We start from the raw sequence: 20,246 nt of genomic DNA, 5'->3' as shown, positions 1-20,246 counted from the left end.
GTGGCACGTCAGATACGACAGTGTTTAAAACGCTGGAATGCTCCTATGCCTAATGAAAACCACTCAAATTCAATAAGATTCAGTAACACCTAAAAATAAGAGTGTGAATCATTGGCGTCATCATGTTTGAAGGCTTCAGCTTCGCAATGAACACCTCAGCGTGGTAGTTATTGCTGAGAAATTTCAATGATAATGTTCAAAATGTTGAAGAAGTTAACATTTCCCAGCAGTCCCCCCAAAAAAATCATTGCATTTCCCGGTGCGAAGTTTCGAAGGAGATGTTATCAATGATGAACATGTCATAATTATTGTCAATCCATCCATAACCATAAGCAAAATATTTTAAACTTATGTTGTGCACCGAAGTGATGAATTACAGTTGTACGTTTTGCTCCACTTGTTTGTTTGTTGGGGTGTTGGGGTTGTTGGGGTGTTTGTTTGTTTGTTTGTTTGTTTGTTTGTTTGTTTGTTTTTGTGAGTCTCGCTAGCAAACTGGCTTCTCTGTTTAGTGGAACGTAATGTCAATTATTAATTAAAGACAATCCTGGCATTTATCTTCAACACTGATAAGAAAGACTGCGTGCGGCGGTAAGTTGTGGTTGAAGTTTAGAACAACAGGCGCACATGAAGCCACCAGGCAAGCGACTGTAGCTACTTCCCATAGATGCGCGTTACTGCTAGCCGCAGCCAGTCGACTTTGGACACTCAGTCAGGGCGTACCAAAATGGCGCACACCGGACACTCCGCATCACCCACAGTGCACGGTTCATGCGTATGTGACGCAGAGTACGCATGACCAATTTGAACGAAGGTATCTGTTTATGATGCCTATAGGTCAGGAGATTTTTTTTGTATAATTTGAAAGCAAATTCATTATAAACCCGGCAGGAATGTTACAGATGAAGATCACCGGTTCACATTTCCTTAATATAAATCTGCACTATGTCATTCAACCTCTGCCTGCGATCTCGCGTGCCAGGATGCGATTTCTTGCGACACTCGCCGAATTCATATGTCTTTCATCGGCTCAGCATCTGTTCTTTTCATTTCACACTAGGTACGTTACTAGTGTAGTTGGAAACAAGGAATTCGTGTTTCCTCATAGGTCTAATAGAGGCTTACTACGCCCACGTGAAATTCCGCGCTTCGTTGTGCCTGTCGACTTGCCGTGGCTGTGCTAGAGAGAAATGTTCGCACCACGATTGGCCTTCTTCCGACAAACGAACCGTGCCGATCTCTGTACTTACTTCTCCCTCATTAACTTTCTGCTTTCCACGTGGCGTAATTTATCTCATCGCACAGCCCCTACTCAGGGTGCCCCGCGGGGATAGGGTAAAGTAGTTGACACAGTAGCTGACACCAGAGGGGGCTCTAGGCCTTCCGATACCATTATTGGGCATGCGTCAAAAATAATTTCCAAGTATTTTGTACCGTCTTTGATGGAATCTCTTAACCGAGTATGCATAGACAAGACAGTCCATCACGCTGCCCCGCACTGGCTAATTATGTATGGTTTTGAGGAATTCTTTTTGCTATTTGTGTCTTTAGTGTTTGGTTTCTATTAAATTTTTAACAAGTAGCTGGGGCTGCTCTGGCAAGTCTGTGTTCGGTAACATCTTTAAATCCGCATTTGAATGTAATTAACATTGGCACGTGCTAAAGTGAATACGTCCCATTAAAATTGGGTTCCGCAGCCTCATTAGCCTTTATATTAAAACATCCAAATATTTCACACGCACAAAATATAGTCTAGTTGTGCCTTTTCTTTACGATTGACAGTTCTGCGTGACCAAGCCACTTTGCTCCGGCTCAATGTGGCGCTTTCTCTTATAACTAATTTTTCCCATACACTGTTTGCTGATATTTTGATGTTTGACGATTGGAACCATAATTTTCTCAGATCATAAGTCCTTAGTGCGTTGGGCTTTTTTTGGGCGGCCATCTGTTCCGCTCTGAATCCCTCGGGGGGAAAGTGCTCCGGATGACCGGGGCAATTAGCTCGGGGCGTCACGGTCATAGAACCACCGTTAGGCCGGCTTTGTTGACATTGTATAAAATGAGCAGCATTATGTTAATTCGCCGTCTATCCGAGATGCGTCTGACCTGAAAACCGACAAGTGAAATAAGGACAACAAATATTTAACTCCAGCCACAAAGGAGTTGGAGAGAATCAATCGATGCAAACCATTTAAGATGTACAGTACTTTGCGTCGGGGAGAGGCAGTGTTATGAATATATGTCGGTGGATGGAAGAGCAGAACCTGTCATTAAGATCAATTCCTGCACATTTTTTTATCCTCGTGCGGATTTCGCCACCACCTGTACAGTCTCGATCCAAAAAGGAGTTTTGGGCCAATGTTTTGCACAGGCTTTCACAAGTATTGTTTTACAGAATTCGCAAGAAATGTGAATTTATATAGACACCGTCTGCCCCCGACTGTTACGAAAGTTTAACGACAAACTGGCTCTTTCAGTGGTGAGTTGAAGGATGTCTATGACGCAAAATGAGGTCACAGTCTGTGTTTGAAAATCATTCAGTCTCGCATACTGTGACCTGCATGAGCCGAGAACGTATGTTTTGCTGCTTACCAAGAGCTTCTTTCTGTTTGGGTTGATGTTTTCCCGTGTTTGTATTCGCTGCAGAGACTGACGTGTAAGTGGCGTGTAAACTTCGGCAAACGGGATACTACAAATTTCTCCTTTTTTTTTTCCTGAAGGAAACATCCACACCAAACTAATTCTCCCGCCGTGGTCTACTTTTGTCGGACAGGTGCTGCCGACCTGAATTCAATTTACCCAATGAAAACATGGGCACGCGACCGGGAACACTCTCTCTCGTCCAAGCCGAACCACCGGAATTCGGTCAAGCGGGGAGCCCGCCCAGCGCGCTCAGCAGGGCTCGTCACCTTGAGCACGTGGTAGAGACACGGGGGTGGAAAGGGGGATTTTGTTCCGAGTGAAGGAAAATTAATTTTGATAATCGTCCACTCGGGGGGGAGCGATGACCCTCGAAGCATTCGCGTACTTGGCATGACTCTGAACGAAACGTGACCCAGCATTCCAAAATCGGTCTGATGATACCGATATTCAAATATATGAACAATGTAAATACGGAAGTTTCACAGTAGTCCGCCTTGGGAGAGGGTCGACAGATTTTGCACGTTGTGATTGGCCAACGCGTGGCAAACTCTTGGAGGCGCACTTTTGTGAATCGCCCGCGTGCCACCATTTTGACTGCAAGCACTTTTATTCTAGTATTTTGCTCTAGCAAACCTGAGACGAAATTAATTTCTGATAACCTTTGTGACAACTTATACCGTCCTAGCTGTATACTGAGCTGGTTACAAAACGCCAAAGTAATTTTAATGTTCGCCATTACTTATCCCACCTTGCCCCATCGCACACATGGCATCGTTTATACCTCTTTCATTTCCAACTGTTCAAACCGTGCACCGTGTCAAACCAGGCCAGCTTTCCAGTGCACCGCCATACTGCATTAGTAAACCTTGAACGAAACCAATTACTTTTCTTTCCTACACAATTACTGCATCGAGCAACCTGCGCAGAAAGTAACGGTCTCAGTGTGCGTGTCCCTGTCGCGAAGACCGCCTTGATCGTGGTTGCAGATTGCAAGGTGGCTTCAACTGTCATCAGCCTTTCAACCAGAATTATAGGCATTGCATGTCTGATGTATTAAAATACCATCGGTACTTCTGGTTTTAACCACTGGAAAATGCTGCCAAGAAAAAGTAATGGCACGTGCAGATCATATTATATTATTTCTGGAATCAGGAATACGCCGTCATCATGACTACGATTCTGATTCCCTGTATCTTAAATTCGTAGGGATCAGTATCCACCAATGGGGTAATGATTAAATATACTGCGCAGCTGCAATAATCGTGATTCCTTCAGTCGTGGATAGTGATCCGCATGAATTGACATAAAAGCCAATTCCATATGAAGCTAGGTCCTAGCTTTCTGGCTATGGTCCAAAATAACCCGAAGGCCTACGGGAGCCAAAGGCTATCTGCCGTGAGCAGAAGCACCCCCTCATCGGTTGAAAAGAGCCATGTTGTTGTATTGGGAATGCTTGTATGATTGGTATAGATACGAACGTAACGCGTGCATTTCATAGTCACTGGTGAACCAGCGAAGTGAAGTTCTCGCCAAAGGAGTCTCAGGCCGTGTCCGAAACGGGCTTCCAGAGCTACGGCTAGGTCTATCGTCTACGCGTCTCCGCACATTTCCAATGGAGCGAAGACCTAGACCTAGCTCTAGACAAAAGATTCGGATGCAGCCTCAGTTGCTAGGAAAGTTGCTCAGTTGCTCGCGCCCTCTCTTGATCCAGCTCGGGGCTCTTAGCAGCTGCAACCTCCTGTAGACGCATGTGTTAATGCCAGCCGCAATCAAGGCGCTTGGACCCTGTCTATCTTAATGGGTGCTAATGATCCAAAGACTTTTTAAAAATTCCTGGTCCATTCCCTGCCCTATTTTCTCAATGTGAACTGCTATTATTTGTTGAAGAGTGCAATGCTGACACAAGTTTAAGCGATGACTACTTGTCGATGATTAATCGATTTTTCCTGGTAAGCCGTGTAGACAATATATCCTCGGTGCCAGTCAATATCGACCCCGGATTGTCGTCTCTCAAACTTGCACATAGCTGTTTACCCCAGCCGACGTTACAACTCCAGAAAGTTTACCAGACTGGTTTGCATGGCTGCCATCTTGTAGGCCAGTGCTTTTGTTCCAGAGGTATGCACAAAGGAGGTTTCCCCGTGGAACAAACGAACTGCCCTGCATGATGGCTACTACGCAAAGCCTCCACGGGGCAATTTTTCACAAAATGTATTTACCTCTCTGCTCTTTAACAATATAAATCCAGGGAACTACGGGGCCAGCGGCATGGAGGTGTTCAGAGACCTGGCCACTAAGGCCGGTATCTGCATCGCCACCTACGGCAGCATCAACAGCAACTCCTCGCCGGACAAGTTCGACAAGGTGATCCAGAACCTCCTCAGCACTCCCACCGCACAAGTGGTGGTCTGCTTCTGCGAGGGCAAGACCATCCACAATTTGATGAGCGCCACACGGCGACTTGGCTTGTCCGGGAGGTTTCTCTTCATCGGCAGGTAGGCCATTATAGGTGTGCGATATGTGGAATACAAACCGGCTCGGGAAGAGAGGGGCAGGGGTTGTCGAAGTATCCGAGGGGAACTATACCATCAACTTCATTATATGCACGAAATTTGCTCAAACATTTGGAGTACGTAAGTTTGCAAACTTTTGAGAAACTTTTCTTTTGAAACGGGGAGTAAATGTTACGTAATTACTTAATGCAAACGTTGACCGATGGGTTTCGTTAAAAATTATTTCGGCTGTCGTCAGCCTGATCTCCAAAGAAGCTTGAAGGTCATAGGGAGCTAGCTGTTGGACATCTGGCACAGGGGCGAAGTTCGATCGGGGACCATGGTCGATTGCCTGGCACACAGTGTATAAAACACACATGGGTGCAAGGCAAAGTCGACCATGGTTATCAGATAGTCTCTGACCGCGACTGGGAATGCAACCCCAAGTATTCTTCCACTGCCTCGTGGCAGCGATGTGTTAGGGAGTCGAATTTTGCGTCACCTGCGTCGCCAGTTTACTTTTGCCAGTCACGGACACAGCGCCTTGCTGTATATTATCCCTTGTTGAAAAGCTAGCCATCACCCTTTAATAAAGACAGTCTGTACAGAGAACGCAGTTCACTTCAGGGAGGTTTAATTAACTTTTCCGTTTTGGGAAGTGATTCCCAATGAGGCGTTGTGGACAAGCGAAAAAATCATTTGAATACAATATTCATAAATCGGCCCGCTCGAAGCTGTTGGTATTTATCGCGTTTTAGTTCCATTCTGTAGGGAACTTTCTCAGCCACCGTTGTTTTCTTTGTTGGAGGTCTTCAGCCACGCCAGCTGATGTCCGTGTTTATAAATCTGATGCAATCAGCAACGATCCGCTGCATCATATGTCCTTAAGTCCTTGCTCTCCATAGGGCAACTGGCTTCCGCCGAAATGTTACAGTGACTCGCACAGTAGCAAAATGTTCGCCGTGTTCGATGTAATTTGATAAGTGGGCAATGTGTCGCCCTCCTTCAAATTAGCTTACTTTTTGTGAAGCTGTTTCTACCGCCATGCGCTATGTGATCAAATCATGAGAAAAAAATAAGATTTCCCGGAGATAAGGTTGACCTCAATCCGAAAGAGAAAAATAAAAAGATTTGAAAAGAAGAGCCTGTGTACCGGATCAAGGAGATTGGAAAGGAAATTGGTCCATATATTAGATCTATTCTTTTCTCCACTTTTTTTGTGCACTGCGGCCTCGTATGCTTCGCACGAACCTGACCCGCGTTTTCCCGAAAGAAAAACAGGGGCCCGCACCGCGGTCGCACGCCCGGAGGGCCGGAGGGAGAGTTCCCTCGGTGGGAAAACATGGGGAGTAATTGTGACACTTACCCCCGGGGGGAGGGTTACATCGGCGAGCCTCTCCTGCTGTGTGCGGGGGGGGGGGTGGGGGAGGGGGTAGATGAGGATGTTAGCTGAGCGAGGAGAGCTGTGCCAGTATTCAGCCAGGATCAGGGTAGCCCCTGGGCCCGGGGGTGCGCAGTACTGGGACACAGATTCGGAGATGGCGTCAATAGGTATCCACAAACTCACCTACCTCCTTTAGCTTCTGTCTTGACAACTTGCACGCAGGGAGGAAAAGAGAGTGAAGAAGATTCGAAAGGTCCCCCCATCAACGTTGGCGCGATCTCGATCCTTCTAATCGTTAAAACAACTCACTGTACATTACGATGCTGACACCCTTTCCATTCATTCTCTTAAAGGCGAATGCTCACGCAAGAAGGTATGCCTTTCTCTTCAAATTTCCGTGGGAGAGGTTCGGGATCTGCTCTTGAGAGATGTGTTTTGTAAGGAAACAAAGTTACCTTCCAGCGAGGATGGGGTTCATCTTGGCACCGTCATTTCCTCTAACAACAGCAAGACAATCCAGATCGCCCTCGATGTTTATATTTACCCAAAGGGAACTCCTGTGGAAAGTGAAAATCCCCCTGGCTCTCTGTTATGCTTAAAGGCGCGACTGGATTATGTTGCTCGCCATACTTATGGACCCGGCGTTTTCGAAATAGCTGCACGTGTCTTGTTCGGTGACCGCCGCAAGTCAAAAGAAATAAAGTCATGTTTTAAAGAGGTAATTAAGGAATCGCACCAATAATTTCCCATTTTGACTTGCTATAAAAGGACAGGTTAGCAAGCTGCATCCTCTCGGAGTTAAATCCTTGATTTTATCGAAGTATTTGCTGATTGCATGATGTTTCCTTACCGAAAAATTCCTAAAAAGAAATGAATGGGAGACAACCTTGGACCGTCTATTGATACGTTATTATTTTCATTTCATAGTTTGCCTCGTAAATGCATGTAAATTACTTCACCAAAATTTGTAAGGGGTTAAACTTACATTTACGATCAAAAACGGAATTACTTTAAATAGGTATGAACTCTCATTTGTTCTTTAATTACCAAAGCATTTGTTAGGGATGAACCAACTTTTTTGGGTGAATGCCTTTTTAAACTTCCTCGTCTCCACGAGCAAGAAAATATCCTTGCACCGTGACAGCTGGATAAGATGCGGAACGGAAACGAGACAGGATTCCCGGTCTTGAAACCTAAGCAGACGAGGTATCATTCTGTGTCCCTCGGCTATTTGACGTCTGTAGGCACGTACGACTGCAATTGTCGCCCACGGCTCTGTCATTTTGCGGTCTTCACTCTTACCTCCCCCCCCCAACGATTTATTCCCTGCGTGATAACGGAAGCGTTTACCAAACGATAAAATTAGTCTTTATTGCCGGGTTTTGATTTGGGAATTAAAGTGCTTATTTGTGGGCCATTGGAATTAGGACGTGATATCATTCCCGGCACTCAATCAAAGTCAGACGCAATCGCAGCTCTGTTCAAAGGGTTAGACCTCACCGAAACTGAAATGTGAAAAATGTACATGTTCTTCTTTACCATTGAGGACAGAGAAAGAGTACAAAAGGGGCTGTTTTGGTTTTTGTTAAATTTTGTCTTTGATTATTTATTTTGTTTTTCTCGTGTTTTTTTTCTGTTCTCTGTGGTCAGTTCTTTGTTAAAATTCATCCGCCACAGTAGGTTCCTGTGGTAATTCTACAGAAAGTCTTTTGTTATAGGAACGGTGGGTAAAGCAGTGCCTTGCCCTCTGTGATATAGTTAAAAACAGGGGCGTGTACAACGTGCGAAAAGACATAAACCTTAAGAAGCCGCTCTCTTAACATTCGTTGGATAAATCCTGCCTGTTTGCTGTCTCTTATTTTCCAATAATTTTCAAAGGCTAATATACTTCCACTGGAATGAGAGAGAGGTATAACCCGCCTGAACCAAGCCTTGTTTTTATGCGGAGTTTATGCTGGAAGAAATCGTGCACCAGTATTTTTCCCACTGGTTTGTCGAGTGTCATCAAAATGAAGTCTGATTGCAGTACTGTTGACGGATAACAAACACACGCTCTCGTTTCAAACTGACCCAGGTGTGAACTCGCTTGGATTTCAGCGCGAAAGCCAAATGTGGGGCGAAAAACAAAGCCACCAGCATGTAGATATCACGTCAACATAACAAGGAATTAACGACTAGAGGAACCTGTTTACGTCAGGGGTACCTCACAGATAACTAATTGGTAGGCCTACTTTTTATATGGTGGTGGAAAACAGGCCACACGGCCCACACGTCTATGGTTCCTCGATACAAACATGGACTTGCAGATGATGTCGCCTGATAACACATATCTGCCGCGAGGTCCGGGAGACTTCGTTGGCCGAGATCCTCGACATTGGGGTTGATGACGTATGTTGACGCTTGCCCGGCATTAGGACCTTGGCAGTATAAGGTGAAAGTACGGCGGTCGTCGAGAAGAGGGTCTGCTTTAGAGGGGGCAATCGCGAAGCTCAACCGGACATGCGTAGGCCGCATATTTGCTGGTATTGATTCGGTAAATTTGTCGGTGTATCGGGACTGCGTTCTTCATCGAAGGCACTGCCCTCAGTGTCCCTATAGACCATTTTGTCTTGGCATAGGACAAGATTAGGGGACGTTCTATCTACATCAGTGATATAGGATATTAATTGACTCCACCAAATCCTGTTATCTCGAAATTTTATTCTACTGCCACTCTAATTAATGAGCATGAAAAAGTGCATGTTACTAGTTTACTGGAAGTGCACCTTTAAGGTTACTACAACGGGAGCTGTGGACTGCAAATGCCCAACAACTGGTAGTCATTTCTTTATCTGATTCCAACCGTGTCTCGGTTACTTGATCTCGCTCCCTCATTGCCAAGGAATTACGCACTTCTGGCATGCATCCTCCCTCTCTCTCTCTCTCTCTCTCTCCGCCGTCGTCCGCGTGTGATGCTCGGTCATTGCACACACAGCAAGCCCGATATGTGTACATGCACATGCCATCAGTTCCGGTTCACGATCGGGTCCGCTGATCGGATTGCGCACGCCAGGCGCTTCTCATCACGGCCGCTCAGCGGTGGTTGATGAGACTGGACTGACGGGAATGCACAGTCCCAGGCTGCCTGGGCGGCTCCCCTGCTGATGGACAGAGAGAGCACGATCAGGAATCTCCCTCAGTTCTCCACTCAACCGCTCTGTGCGATCGTGCACACTACAGACACAATTAGTGATTTTGGAGTCTGATATACATGAGCAAACATTTGTACCTAGTTCGTCTGATTACTGCGTCTAATCGCTTTTGCAGAATCAGTTTCACTTCCCAGGTGATACGTCCTTGACAGAAAAATAAATGTAACGACTTAAACCTGCGCCGCTGTCCAGTGTCTCCTCGCTACATCCACCTCGAGAGGCTCGAGCACTTCCCCGTCGGTTGAAAAGACCCATGTTGATTGGAAATGTTCATTTTGTTAATAGCGATGCGACCGTAACGCGTGCTTTTCATGGTCGTTCGTGAACCAGCGAAGTTCAGTTCCTACCAAAGGAGCTTCCGTTGCTAATAAAAATGCGCCCTCTCTTCGTTCAGCTCGGGGCTCACAGGACCAAACTTTAAAGTCAAGTTGATGTTTTGCCCTGCGATGTGCATTTACATATTCCAATTTGTCCCGTTCTTTTGTTTATCAATCATTCTTTCCCGGGTCTTGCTCGAATTACAATGCCACCTCCGCTGAATGGCGTGTCATGCCATCAGCTGACCCAGATGAAATGCGCGCCAAAAAAGCCCCTCTGTGACAGCAATGAGAACTATGCGCCCGCACCTCGCCTGAGTGTGAGGTCGTCGGCAGTCGGCACATGAAAGTCTTTGATGGAATCTGCCAGTGGTGACAGACCTCTTCGGTGTACCTCTGTTATAAATTATGTATTAGCAGCCCCGTCAAACACCTTTGCCTCATTACCTGTTTGTCTTCCCTCGGACTTACACTACTTGTTCCAATTACCTTTTCTGGTCGCCTTTGGTTGCGCGGAGGCAGCGTAACCTTTGAAAGCACTGATTTTTCCGAAGAGCATCTGCGTACGTGTGAAGCAAGTGTTTCGACTTGCGGGCCCCAACTTGGAAATAGAAAGCCCGAACCTCTTTGCCAAGTGAAATTGTGTAGTGGTGTTGGTTCAACGCATGTTCCTAATAATTCAGGATTTCATTCGCAACTCCCACCCAATACACCTCCTTACGCAGATATTTGGAACATGTGCTATGAGGAAAGATTAGGAGTTGTGGGGGAAAGGGATATTTGGTACATCCTCGAGGAAAATACCAATTGCACTTTGTTTTCAGTTTGATTATAAACTCGATCAGCTAGATTTGTTCATGCTTGCCTGACTGCGAAATCGATACCCCTCGAACTAATTCAGCACACCCACTTTTGATGAAATTACTTTGTGGAAAATGACGATCCAGGAATAACTTACCGGATATCTTACGTTGAAAGTTCATTAGGGAATAGGCAGAATAACAACGATCGAATCGATTGAAATGGGGAAATTCAATCGGGCCGACCCTTTGCCAAACACCGCGCAGCTTTGTTCGGCACAATCTCCGTCGGTATTACCCTGAGTGAAACTGATTTCGCAAGTGGACACTAAAACGACGCAATTCGGCCCTGGCTGCTGTGAGGCAGAGCTTGCATATACGTTAAGTCCCGCCGGGTTTCATTAGGGAAAACCCGTCCTCCTCATAATGCGACATCCGAGGAAGAGAGGATGCTAGACGACAAGCGCTCTCTTTGCACGATGGGGAATCCGATAGCGGGACGATTGTAGCCCGAACCGCTGGGCGTAAATGGCGCTATTGTGAGGCAGTAATGAAGGCAGCGGGGGGGGGGGGGACTGGTGTATACGTTCACCATTATACTCGGCCGAAAGAGTGCATGTTGACATTGGACACAACGGAGTGCATGGGTAAAGTGAGAGTTTTTTTCAATGTCACCATCGATTCACTTGGCGCCTGGATCATATCCCAACTAAATCATTGTTTGTTGACGAAATCCCACCGAGGTACTTCGCATCTTAATTTGATCGAACTCAGATGCCTCGTAGACTTGTGCGATTTGCCAGACTATCGTCGGCAACGCCATTTCTATACCAATTTCCGTCAGCTTAGTTTCATAGCTCGCGCTTTCTTTAATATGGACCCCAAGGGATGCTTAGGTTTATGCTGTCGGTGCGTCCACACCACTCGGCCCGTCTGTGGGTCGTTGGTTTGATTGTCCAGACATGGGGCAACCACTCGGGCAAACCGGCAGCACAGCCAGCAAACTTGCAGGGCTCACTCAATCTACTTATCGCCCCATTACGTTCAACATCACAGCTAAAATGGAGGCGTGTATGCCAGCAAATGTGCATGTAAAGGAATAATTACCGTAAATGTAATGAACAGTACTCCCTTAAGTTCTTCGAATTTTCCATTGTTGGCGGGTTCAAATCACCATACCCCTGTAGATGCACAGTTACACCCTTTCCATTACCTGAAACTGTGACTGAATACGGTAAATCCTGCTCCAGAGGATGATGTTGATCCCAAGCGTCCTTAATTAAAACCCAATTACGCCTTTCACATTCAATCTACCACGAAATATTTCTGAACTTTTCAGACGGAGCCAAACACAAAAAAAGGAATGATCAAAAGAAAGACCCTATGAAAAGAGTCACGATACATCTAAGCCAACTACTCAACGTTGTTTAATAAGCAAGGTTTTTAAGGCAAAATGCCATAGTTCAGAGCTTGCTGGTAATGTATTATGATAGGCACCTGGGTTAGGTATGAGCTTCAGCATCATTAAGTGGGGGTCCTGCACACGAAGGAAAAAGGGACTTTGTTCGAGCTGGTTTGCATAGTGTATGGGTAAAGGAAATGATAATTAGGATGTCAATGGTTCGAATCCTGGAGGGTGCATTTTTTTTCTATTTTAGTCTCTCTTTTGTTTGAAAAGATCAATTTCGAAGATCTTTAATTATTGCCCCAAATTTGTAGCCTTCAATTTTGTTTTATTCAAGGGTAGAAACGTTCACTTAGACGAGTTATCGTCTTGAGCCTCTCTTATTAGCGTGGCATTTCATCACATAATGCGATAATATACTACCGGCAATATTGTAGCACGGCGTGGCAATGCAAAACGGAAGAAATTCGGCTTATCGGCCACTAGGCTCTGTACAGCTTGAGCCGTATGACGCAATCACTAACTAACTGAATTCACACGTATTCCTCTCGGCAGTGATGGTTGGGCCGACCGCACCGAGATCGTGAACGGCGTGGAGCCGGAAGCAGTCGGCGGCATATCCATCAAGCCCCAGACCTCCTACATCCACGACTTCGATCCGTACTACTTCGCCCTGCGACCAGGTGATCACTCGTCTAACCCCTGGTTCCGGGAGTTTTGGCAGGTGCGGTTCAAATGTCAGCTGCCCCCGGAGAACAACGGCAGCGAGCCGGCCGAAACCGGGGGCGAACGGTACTCGAAGAACTGTACAGGTAAAAACAAGGCCTCGTCTTGTCGATATGGCTACGGCTTACAGCACTACGTGGGCCTACGGGAGCCATTGGCTCGCTGCAATAGCCATTTCCCATATACACTTGTCACAGCCGCAGCCATTTGATTCCATATCTAACGTTCGGTATTTGGCGTTGCGCAAGAAGTTAAATGGACATAGCTCTATGGTATTACAACATATCGAACCTTGGGTACTTGCAAAATAATGCACATTAACTCTGTCCATGGTATACTGGATTGCTCTCTAAGTTTGTTAAACAAGAATTAGATCCTTCTTAACGCATTGGCATTTTTAAATAAATCTATGCTGTCTAAACTAACTGCATCTGCGAAATCTTTAGGGCCCAAATTTAGACTTTTGTGACAGGAGAACGATTTTGTCAGGGCTCATGGCTAGGATGGCGTAGTTAGATATGCATGGTATGTTAGTTAGTTATAATTAACTAATATATAATTATGACCAGTGCAGGATGAAGCCGTTGACAACCAACAGAAAACACTACTAAATGAATAGTTTTCTTATTTTGCTTGAGTTCAAACCCTGGCCAGCGCACCCATTTCTGTCTCGTTTCCAACAATCGTTATGCTTAATCACTGTTTCACAATGCTTCCTGCACTATTTTTGTATGCAAAAATTCTCCGACAGTTACTTTAATACCAGGAATTTCCAAGTATTAAAGGTCACATCGACTTCGCCGGATTTATTTTTATCCGCAGGCAACGAGTCCCTTGCCGAGCATTACAGCCAGGACACCAAGATGGGCTTTATCATCAACGCCATCTACACCATGGCCCACGGCCTGCATGATATGCACCGGGCCCTCTGCCCGGAGAACACGGTCGGCCTGTGTCCCGAGATGAAGCCCGTGGACGGCACGGTCCTACTCCGGTACCTCTTCAACGTCTCCTTCCGCGGGTCGTCGGGGGACACCATCGAGTTTGACAAGAACGGCGATCCTTCTGGCAGGTATATAGCGCACCACAGTCGTAGCCTTTGCCTACCAGTGATTTGCAAGCTGGCTGGCTGGCTATGCTAAAGCAAAGGAACAGGAAGCCAGCTCCGCATTTCGAAAAGGCTTGGTCATTCAAGAGGGAGGCACAAGTGCGAGTTGGCGTGTGGGAACGCTGATAGGATAGACCTCCAATGCGCATTATTGCTGTGCCCGAATGACCTCACACGCACTTTCTTCTTGGGCATATGATGTTGGAATTTGAAACGCTTGGTGTTGATGGTGATTTTGTGGTTGAGTCCATCACAAGTCTGGTCGCATGACCTGTCATAAGTAGCTAGGATGAACAATGACAAAGGAATGCTTGTGCCACTGTTCATTTGAATAGCTTGAGACTTGTGATGGACTGGACTACACACAATGCTTCGTGGTGGTGGCAAACCTAAGTGTCCACCTGGGACCGTTATGTTTGCTCCTCAAGTTTCTCTAGGGTCTCCAGTTATCCTTTTTGACCAGAAGCACCCCCTCATCGGTTGAAAAGAGCCATGTTGGTCGGGAGTGTTAACTTTGTTCGTAGCGATGCAACAGTGACGCGTGCATTTGATAGTGGTTCGTGAACCAGAGAAGTGCAGTCCTGACCAGGAGCCTCCGTTGCTAGGAGAATTGCGCCCTCTCTTGGTCTTGCTCGGGGCTCATTTCTGGCACCGCGGAAACTTGAGCATGAAGGAGGTCAGGGAATGTTGTCCTCCTCGTTCTCTCCTTGGTCGAGTTTGGGCAGCGTGTTCTTGACACGAGTTTCTTGTTCTCGCGCTCGAACGACGGGAACTCGACCCTAGAACACTGTTCTCGGAACAGGATCAGACACCACCTCCTCATCAGGGTTTACAGGAACACACGGAAAAACTCGTGAGATTTTTGATTTTTGAACAGCTGCAAAAAGTAGCGAGATGGCTTATAAAGCCGAAGACAATGGGGAAATTTAGAAAAACTTAATACTGATAATTTTCCTTAACACAGAAATGAATGCTCCTTTTAAATAAGAAACAGAATCCAACCCAGTTATCCAAACATTAACCGTCCAAGAAAGTACATGGACGTCGCCATGTTGCATGCCACTTGTACCAGCGGATATTAAAGCGGTCGTACTTTCCCGGCGTTCGAGCGGCCGACCAACAACCAACAAATCGAGCTGTGCGTGAACATCGAAAACAAGCCGCCCGAACTCAGCCCCCAATTATGATTACAGAATAGGGAGAGGCTGTTTGAACTCAAAAGTGATAAAAAAAACCTTTACCTCCTATCTTTTTAGATACGATATCTTCAACTTCCAACGCCTACCGAGTGGCAAGTACAGATATGTGCCCATCGGCGTCTGGTCGGCCAACGTGTTGGACATGAATGACTCAGCCATAATGTGGAACAACGGTTCGGCTAATCCGGTGACGTCGTTCTGCACCGAGCCTTGCGAGAAAGGACACATCAAGGTGAACGTCATTCTGACAATCCCTATCAGTAAATTCCGTGAATTCGAAACCAAATACAGCGAATTGCGTCAAACAGTATCCTTACCCCTGTAAATAAATAGATTCTAAAGCCGGGCGCGGCTCTGTAGGTTGTTCACGCGGTTTGACAACCGTGCATTTTATAATTATAACAAGTGTCCTGGAACGATTTCAAGCAAGCTGGTTTGAAAGTGACAGTCACTGATAATCGTTTCAGCCAATGGCGAAAGCTATCATTGGCGACCGGACCAATAGCCAGTTTTAAGTATCAGTCAAAAAGTCAAAACAGTTTAATTGACAAGCATCCAACAATGTCTTTCATCATCTTAATATACTCCATATTTTGTGATACACTCCTCCTGGTCATGCCAGTGGTACAGCCCCGCACGTGGTGCTGAGCGACTCCCTATATGGAGATTGGCGTGTGCGCGTCGCGCACTGTGTGATGTGGCGCAGTACGTGTAGGATCTCGATGGTCAAAACGGTCAAACTCCTCCAGGTCTTTATGAATATAAGCAAGATTCACGACCTCAAATAATTGCTTTCACTCACAGGATATCCGAAATAACGTCCAGTGCTGTTGGGCCTGTCTCCCTTGCAAAGCGAACGAGATAATGGTAGACGAGTTCACCTGCTTGGAGTGCGAGAAAGGATGGTGGCCCAATGAAGACTTGAGTAGTAAGTTATGCGACCATAATGGTTCAACCTATAAGGGCTCCTGAACAAGACAATGAGAAACTTTGAGACGCTTGGTGGCGGCAAGCAGACTGGTCTTTTTTAGCAGTTCCGAGCATAAGCGTGTTGTTCTGAGAATGCGTGCATAGTTCTGAGCATGCACAATACTGTGAAAAACCACCGGTAAGTCTGTAGCGTTTTTCCCCCTTGTAAAAATAAGAACACTTGCATCTACAGTAGACTCCATGTACATTTTTCTAAGCAGTAGATTAGGAGCCTTCAACTTTTGACCCTGTAATGTCAAGCCACCTAATTGATTTAAGAGCACTCCTACACAGGACCCACTTTTATTGCTTTGGCCTTCTTACCACATTCCTCTGGCAGACTTCTGGTCTAGGATTTATTACTTTATAATTAGATTTTAGTTAGATTTACCCTTGTTCTTCCGGCCTATGTTCCCAACCCTATTTTCACCACTTGGTCATATGTTTAGCCAGTCTCATCACAACCACTCTTCAAGCAACATCTCTACATGCAGTACTCCCACTCTCTCTTGTACAAGCTGAAAATAGTTTAGAATAAAAGTTCCTTTCTTCAAAGTTAGTACCTGTTGTCAACATTGTTTCTTTCTTATACAACACTACTAAATTGGTGACCCAGACGTGATTTGAACATGCCACTCGAAGAAACACCAGCAGTGGGCTCGACTGCCACACCCATGACAGCTGCAGTTAGCCTGAAACTACCTCAGTACTGGCCAGCAGATCCACATGTATGGTTTGCTCAGGTGGAGGCCCAGTTTGCCACAAGAGGGATCAATGCGGAGAAAACGAAATACAACCACATCATTTCAGCTCTCACCCCGTCAGTTGCTCAGGAAGTCAGGGACATACTCCTAAATCCTCCACAAGACACCCCCTACAAAACCCTGCGTGAGGAGCTGATCAAAAGAACAACGGCAACTGAACAAAAACGACTACAGCAGCTTCTGACAGACGAGGTACTTGGCGATCGTAAGCCGACGCAGTTACTGCGGCGGATGCGCCAACTCCTCGGTGACAGAGTACTGGAAGACTCGATCCTGCGCCAGTTATTTTTGCAACGGTTACCGGCTAGCGTACAGATGGTAATCACCTCGGCAGGAGACTCCATGACGATGGAACAACTCGCCGAGCTGGCTGACAAAGTCATGGCTGTGTCCATCCCATCTCACGGGGTAAACTCAGTGACACCGGTGGCTACCCCGACAGCAAACCTGCAGAGCGAGGTAGAGCTTCTTCGCGGCGAGATAAATCGCCTAACTACTCAAATCCAGAAACTGTCGACCAACCCTCAACGCTCCCGTTCAAACTCTCGCAGTCGTCGACCCCGTGCCGGCACTCCAACTCCTCCGGATGACGGCAACGTGTGCTGGTATCATGCCAAATTTGGTGACGGAGCCCACAAGTGCACCAAGCCTTGTTCCTTCAATGCCAGCAACCAGGGAAACGGCCAGGCCGGCAAGTAAAGGCGGCATACTCTGCCGGCCACTCCACACCCTCTCGCCTGTTTTATGTCACTGACCGCCACTCTGCACGCCAATTCCTCGTAGATACAGGAGCTGAGGTGAGCGTCATCCCTCCTACCCCGCAGGAGCGCACCCACCGTCGACATGGGCAAGATCTCCAAGCAGCAAATTCATCGGCAATTGCTACTTACGGTGAGAGATCTTTGACACTTGACATTAGTATCCGGCGGCCATGTCGCTGGGTTTTTGTAATTGCAGAAATTCAGCAGGCCATAATAGGCGCAGATTTCCTTCGTCATTTCAATTTGCTGGTAGATCTTCGACATCACAGGCTTCTTGATGCCACAACCAAGTTGAGCATCACCGGCAAAGCCTCGAACACACAATCGGTCGGTCTTGTCCTCGCGCCACCGCCCCCATCACATTTCGCAGACATCCTGAAGGAATTTCCGGACATCACCAGTAGATCATCCTGTCGTGACACTCCAGTCAAACATAATGTTACGCATCATATTGTCACGACAGGCCCGCCTACAGCGGCCCGCCCACGGCGTCTAGCCCCTGACCGCCTTAAAGTTGCTAAGGATGAATTCCAGCACATGATGGCTCTTGGCATCATTCGGCCTTCTGACAGCAATTGGTCGTCGCCCCTCCATATGGTCCCCAAGAAGCAACCTGGTGATTGGCGGCCATGTGGAGACTACCGAGCCCTGAACTCATCCACAGTGCCAGACCGTTATCCTGTGCCCCACATACAGGACTTTACCAGCTCACTACATGGCACAACGATATTCTCAAAAATCGATCTCGTCCGCGCATATCACCAAATACCAATGGCACCGGAAGATATCGCGAAAACAGCCATCACTACACCGTTTGGACTTTTTGAGTTTGTTCGAATGCCTTTTGGATTGCGCAACGCTGCCCAGACATTCCAGCGATTCATCGATGAAGTCACACGCGGACTTGATTTTTGTTATGCTTACATTGATGATCTTTTGATCGCCAGTGCCGACGCCGAACAACATGCTCAACATCTCCGTCTTCTGTTTAGCCGCCTCAATGAGTATGGAGTGGTCATCAATCCGGCCAAATGTTGCCTTGGTACGGAATCACTTGAGTTCCTTGGACATCGAGTTGATGCTCAAGGGGTGCAACCACTTGAAACAAAGGTCAGTGCCATCCGCGATTTTCCGCAGCCAACTACTCTGACCAAACTGCGCGAATTTCTCGGACTAGTTAACTTCTACCGCCGCTTCATTCCTCATTGTTCGCAAGTCCTCCAGCCACTCACCGATCTGCTCACTAATGCAGGAAAGAAATCAGCACCGTTGCCTTGGAGTGACACTGCTACGGCTGCATTTCAAGCGATCAAAACTGCCCTCACTAATGCCACTCTCCTCGCTCATCCAAAGCCAGACGCGCCTCTGTGCATCATGTCAGATGCTTCGGATGTCGCTGTTGGAGCTGTTCTCCAACAACGAGTGGACAACGCATGGCAACCACTCGCATTTTTCTCCAAGAGACTTCAACCCGCCGAGACACGTTATAGCACATTCGGTCGCGAATTGTTAGCCATTTACCTCGCCATCAAACATTTTCGGCACTCGCTTGAGGGTCGACATTTTCATGTGCTTACAGATCACAAGCCGCTCACATATGCTCTCAGCACCTCATCTGACCGTCACCCCCCTCGCGAAAGTCGCCACCTCGACTTCATATCACAATTTACCTGTGACATCAGACATGTGAAAGGTGGAGATAACGTCGCAGCCGACGCACTATCACGTGTTGAACTTAACACTCTTCGCTTGGAACAATCTTCTCTCATCGATTTCCGCAAAATGGCGGAGTTGCAGACAAGCAGTGCGGAACTGGCGCAACTTCAAACATCATCGTCATCCTCCCTCAAATTCCATGCAGTTCCTCTCCATTCTTGCGACACAACATTAATTTGTGACATTTCAACAGGACATCCACGTCCGTTCGTGCCAGTAGAGTTTCGTCGCACCGTATTTGACGCACTGCACTCCCTGTCACACCCAGGCATTCGCGCTACGCAACGCCTACTCACAGATCGATATGTTTGGCCATCTATCAACCGAGATGTCAGACAGTGGGCCCGATCATGTATTCAATGCCAACGTGCAAAGGTTAGTCGTCACACCTTTGCCCCCCTCTCTCAATTTCCTGCCCCGGACTGTCGCTTTTCACATGTCCACATCGATCTGGTAGGACCATTACCACCATCCAATGGAAATACATACATGCTCACATGCATTGATCGTTTCACACGTTGGCCGGAGGCCATCCCATTGCCTAACATCACTGCTGAAACAGTCGCTCGTGCTTTTGTCACACACTGGGTTGCCTCATTCGGCGTTCCATCAACTCTCACCACTGACCGTGGTGCACAGTTCGACTCTGCACTCTTCCGTGCCCTGACCAACCTACTTGGCACTCAGTGTATACGTACCACTGCTTACCACCCCATTGCCAATGGCCTAGTGGAACGTTTCCACAGGCAACTCAAATCATCACTCAAGTCACAA

The 20,246-nt window shown here is 46.9% G+C and overlaps 2 protein-coding genes across 3 annotated transcripts in view; both read left to right on the top strand.

Annotated features, from left to right (window-relative positions):
- LOC110984512 (metabotropic glutamate receptor 1-like) overlaps positions 1–20,246 on the top strand; it is a 69,579-nt gene that overhangs the window by 42,883 nt on the left and 6,450 nt on the right. For both annotated transcript variants that reach the window (XM_022244773.2, XM_022244774.2), the window contains exons 3-7: positions 4,889–5,135; positions 12,785–13,041; positions 13,778–14,027; positions 15,320–15,494; positions 16,067–16,190. In XM_022244773.2, coding sequence (XP_022100465.2) covers positions 4,889–5,135; positions 12,785–13,041; positions 13,778–14,027; positions 15,320–15,494; positions 16,067–16,190 — 1,053 coding nt within the window. The remainder of the gene's footprint in view (positions 1–4,888; positions 5,136–12,784; positions 13,042–13,777; positions 14,028–15,319; positions 15,495–16,066; positions 16,191–20,246) is intronic.
- LOC147796596 (uncharacterized) lies at positions 16,210–17,850 on the top strand. Its single transcript, XM_087146579.1, has one exon. The coding sequence runs from the start codon at positions 16,861–16,863 to the stop codon at positions 17,692–17,694; it is 834 nt and encodes a 277-aa protein (XP_087002705.1). The 5' UTR covers positions 16,210–16,860; the 3' UTR covers positions 17,695–17,850.

The sequence above is a fragment of the Acanthaster planci genome, linkage group LG15 (assembly GCF_054643075.1).
Source record: "Acanthaster planci isolate LZ-2023a linkage group LG15, COTS_SCS, whole genome shotgun sequence".
Lineage (NCBI taxonomy): Eukaryota > Metazoa > Echinodermata > Asteroidea > Valvatida > Acanthasteridae > Acanthaster > Acanthaster planci.
This window is presented reverse-complemented; position numbering and strand designations above follow the sequence as displayed.

What these genes read in the sequence shown, in the direction of transcription:
- LOC147796596 (XM_087146579.1), top strand. Translation starts at nt 16,861, where the DNA reads ATGCCACTCGAAGAAACACCAGCAGTGGGCTCGACTGCCACACCCATG.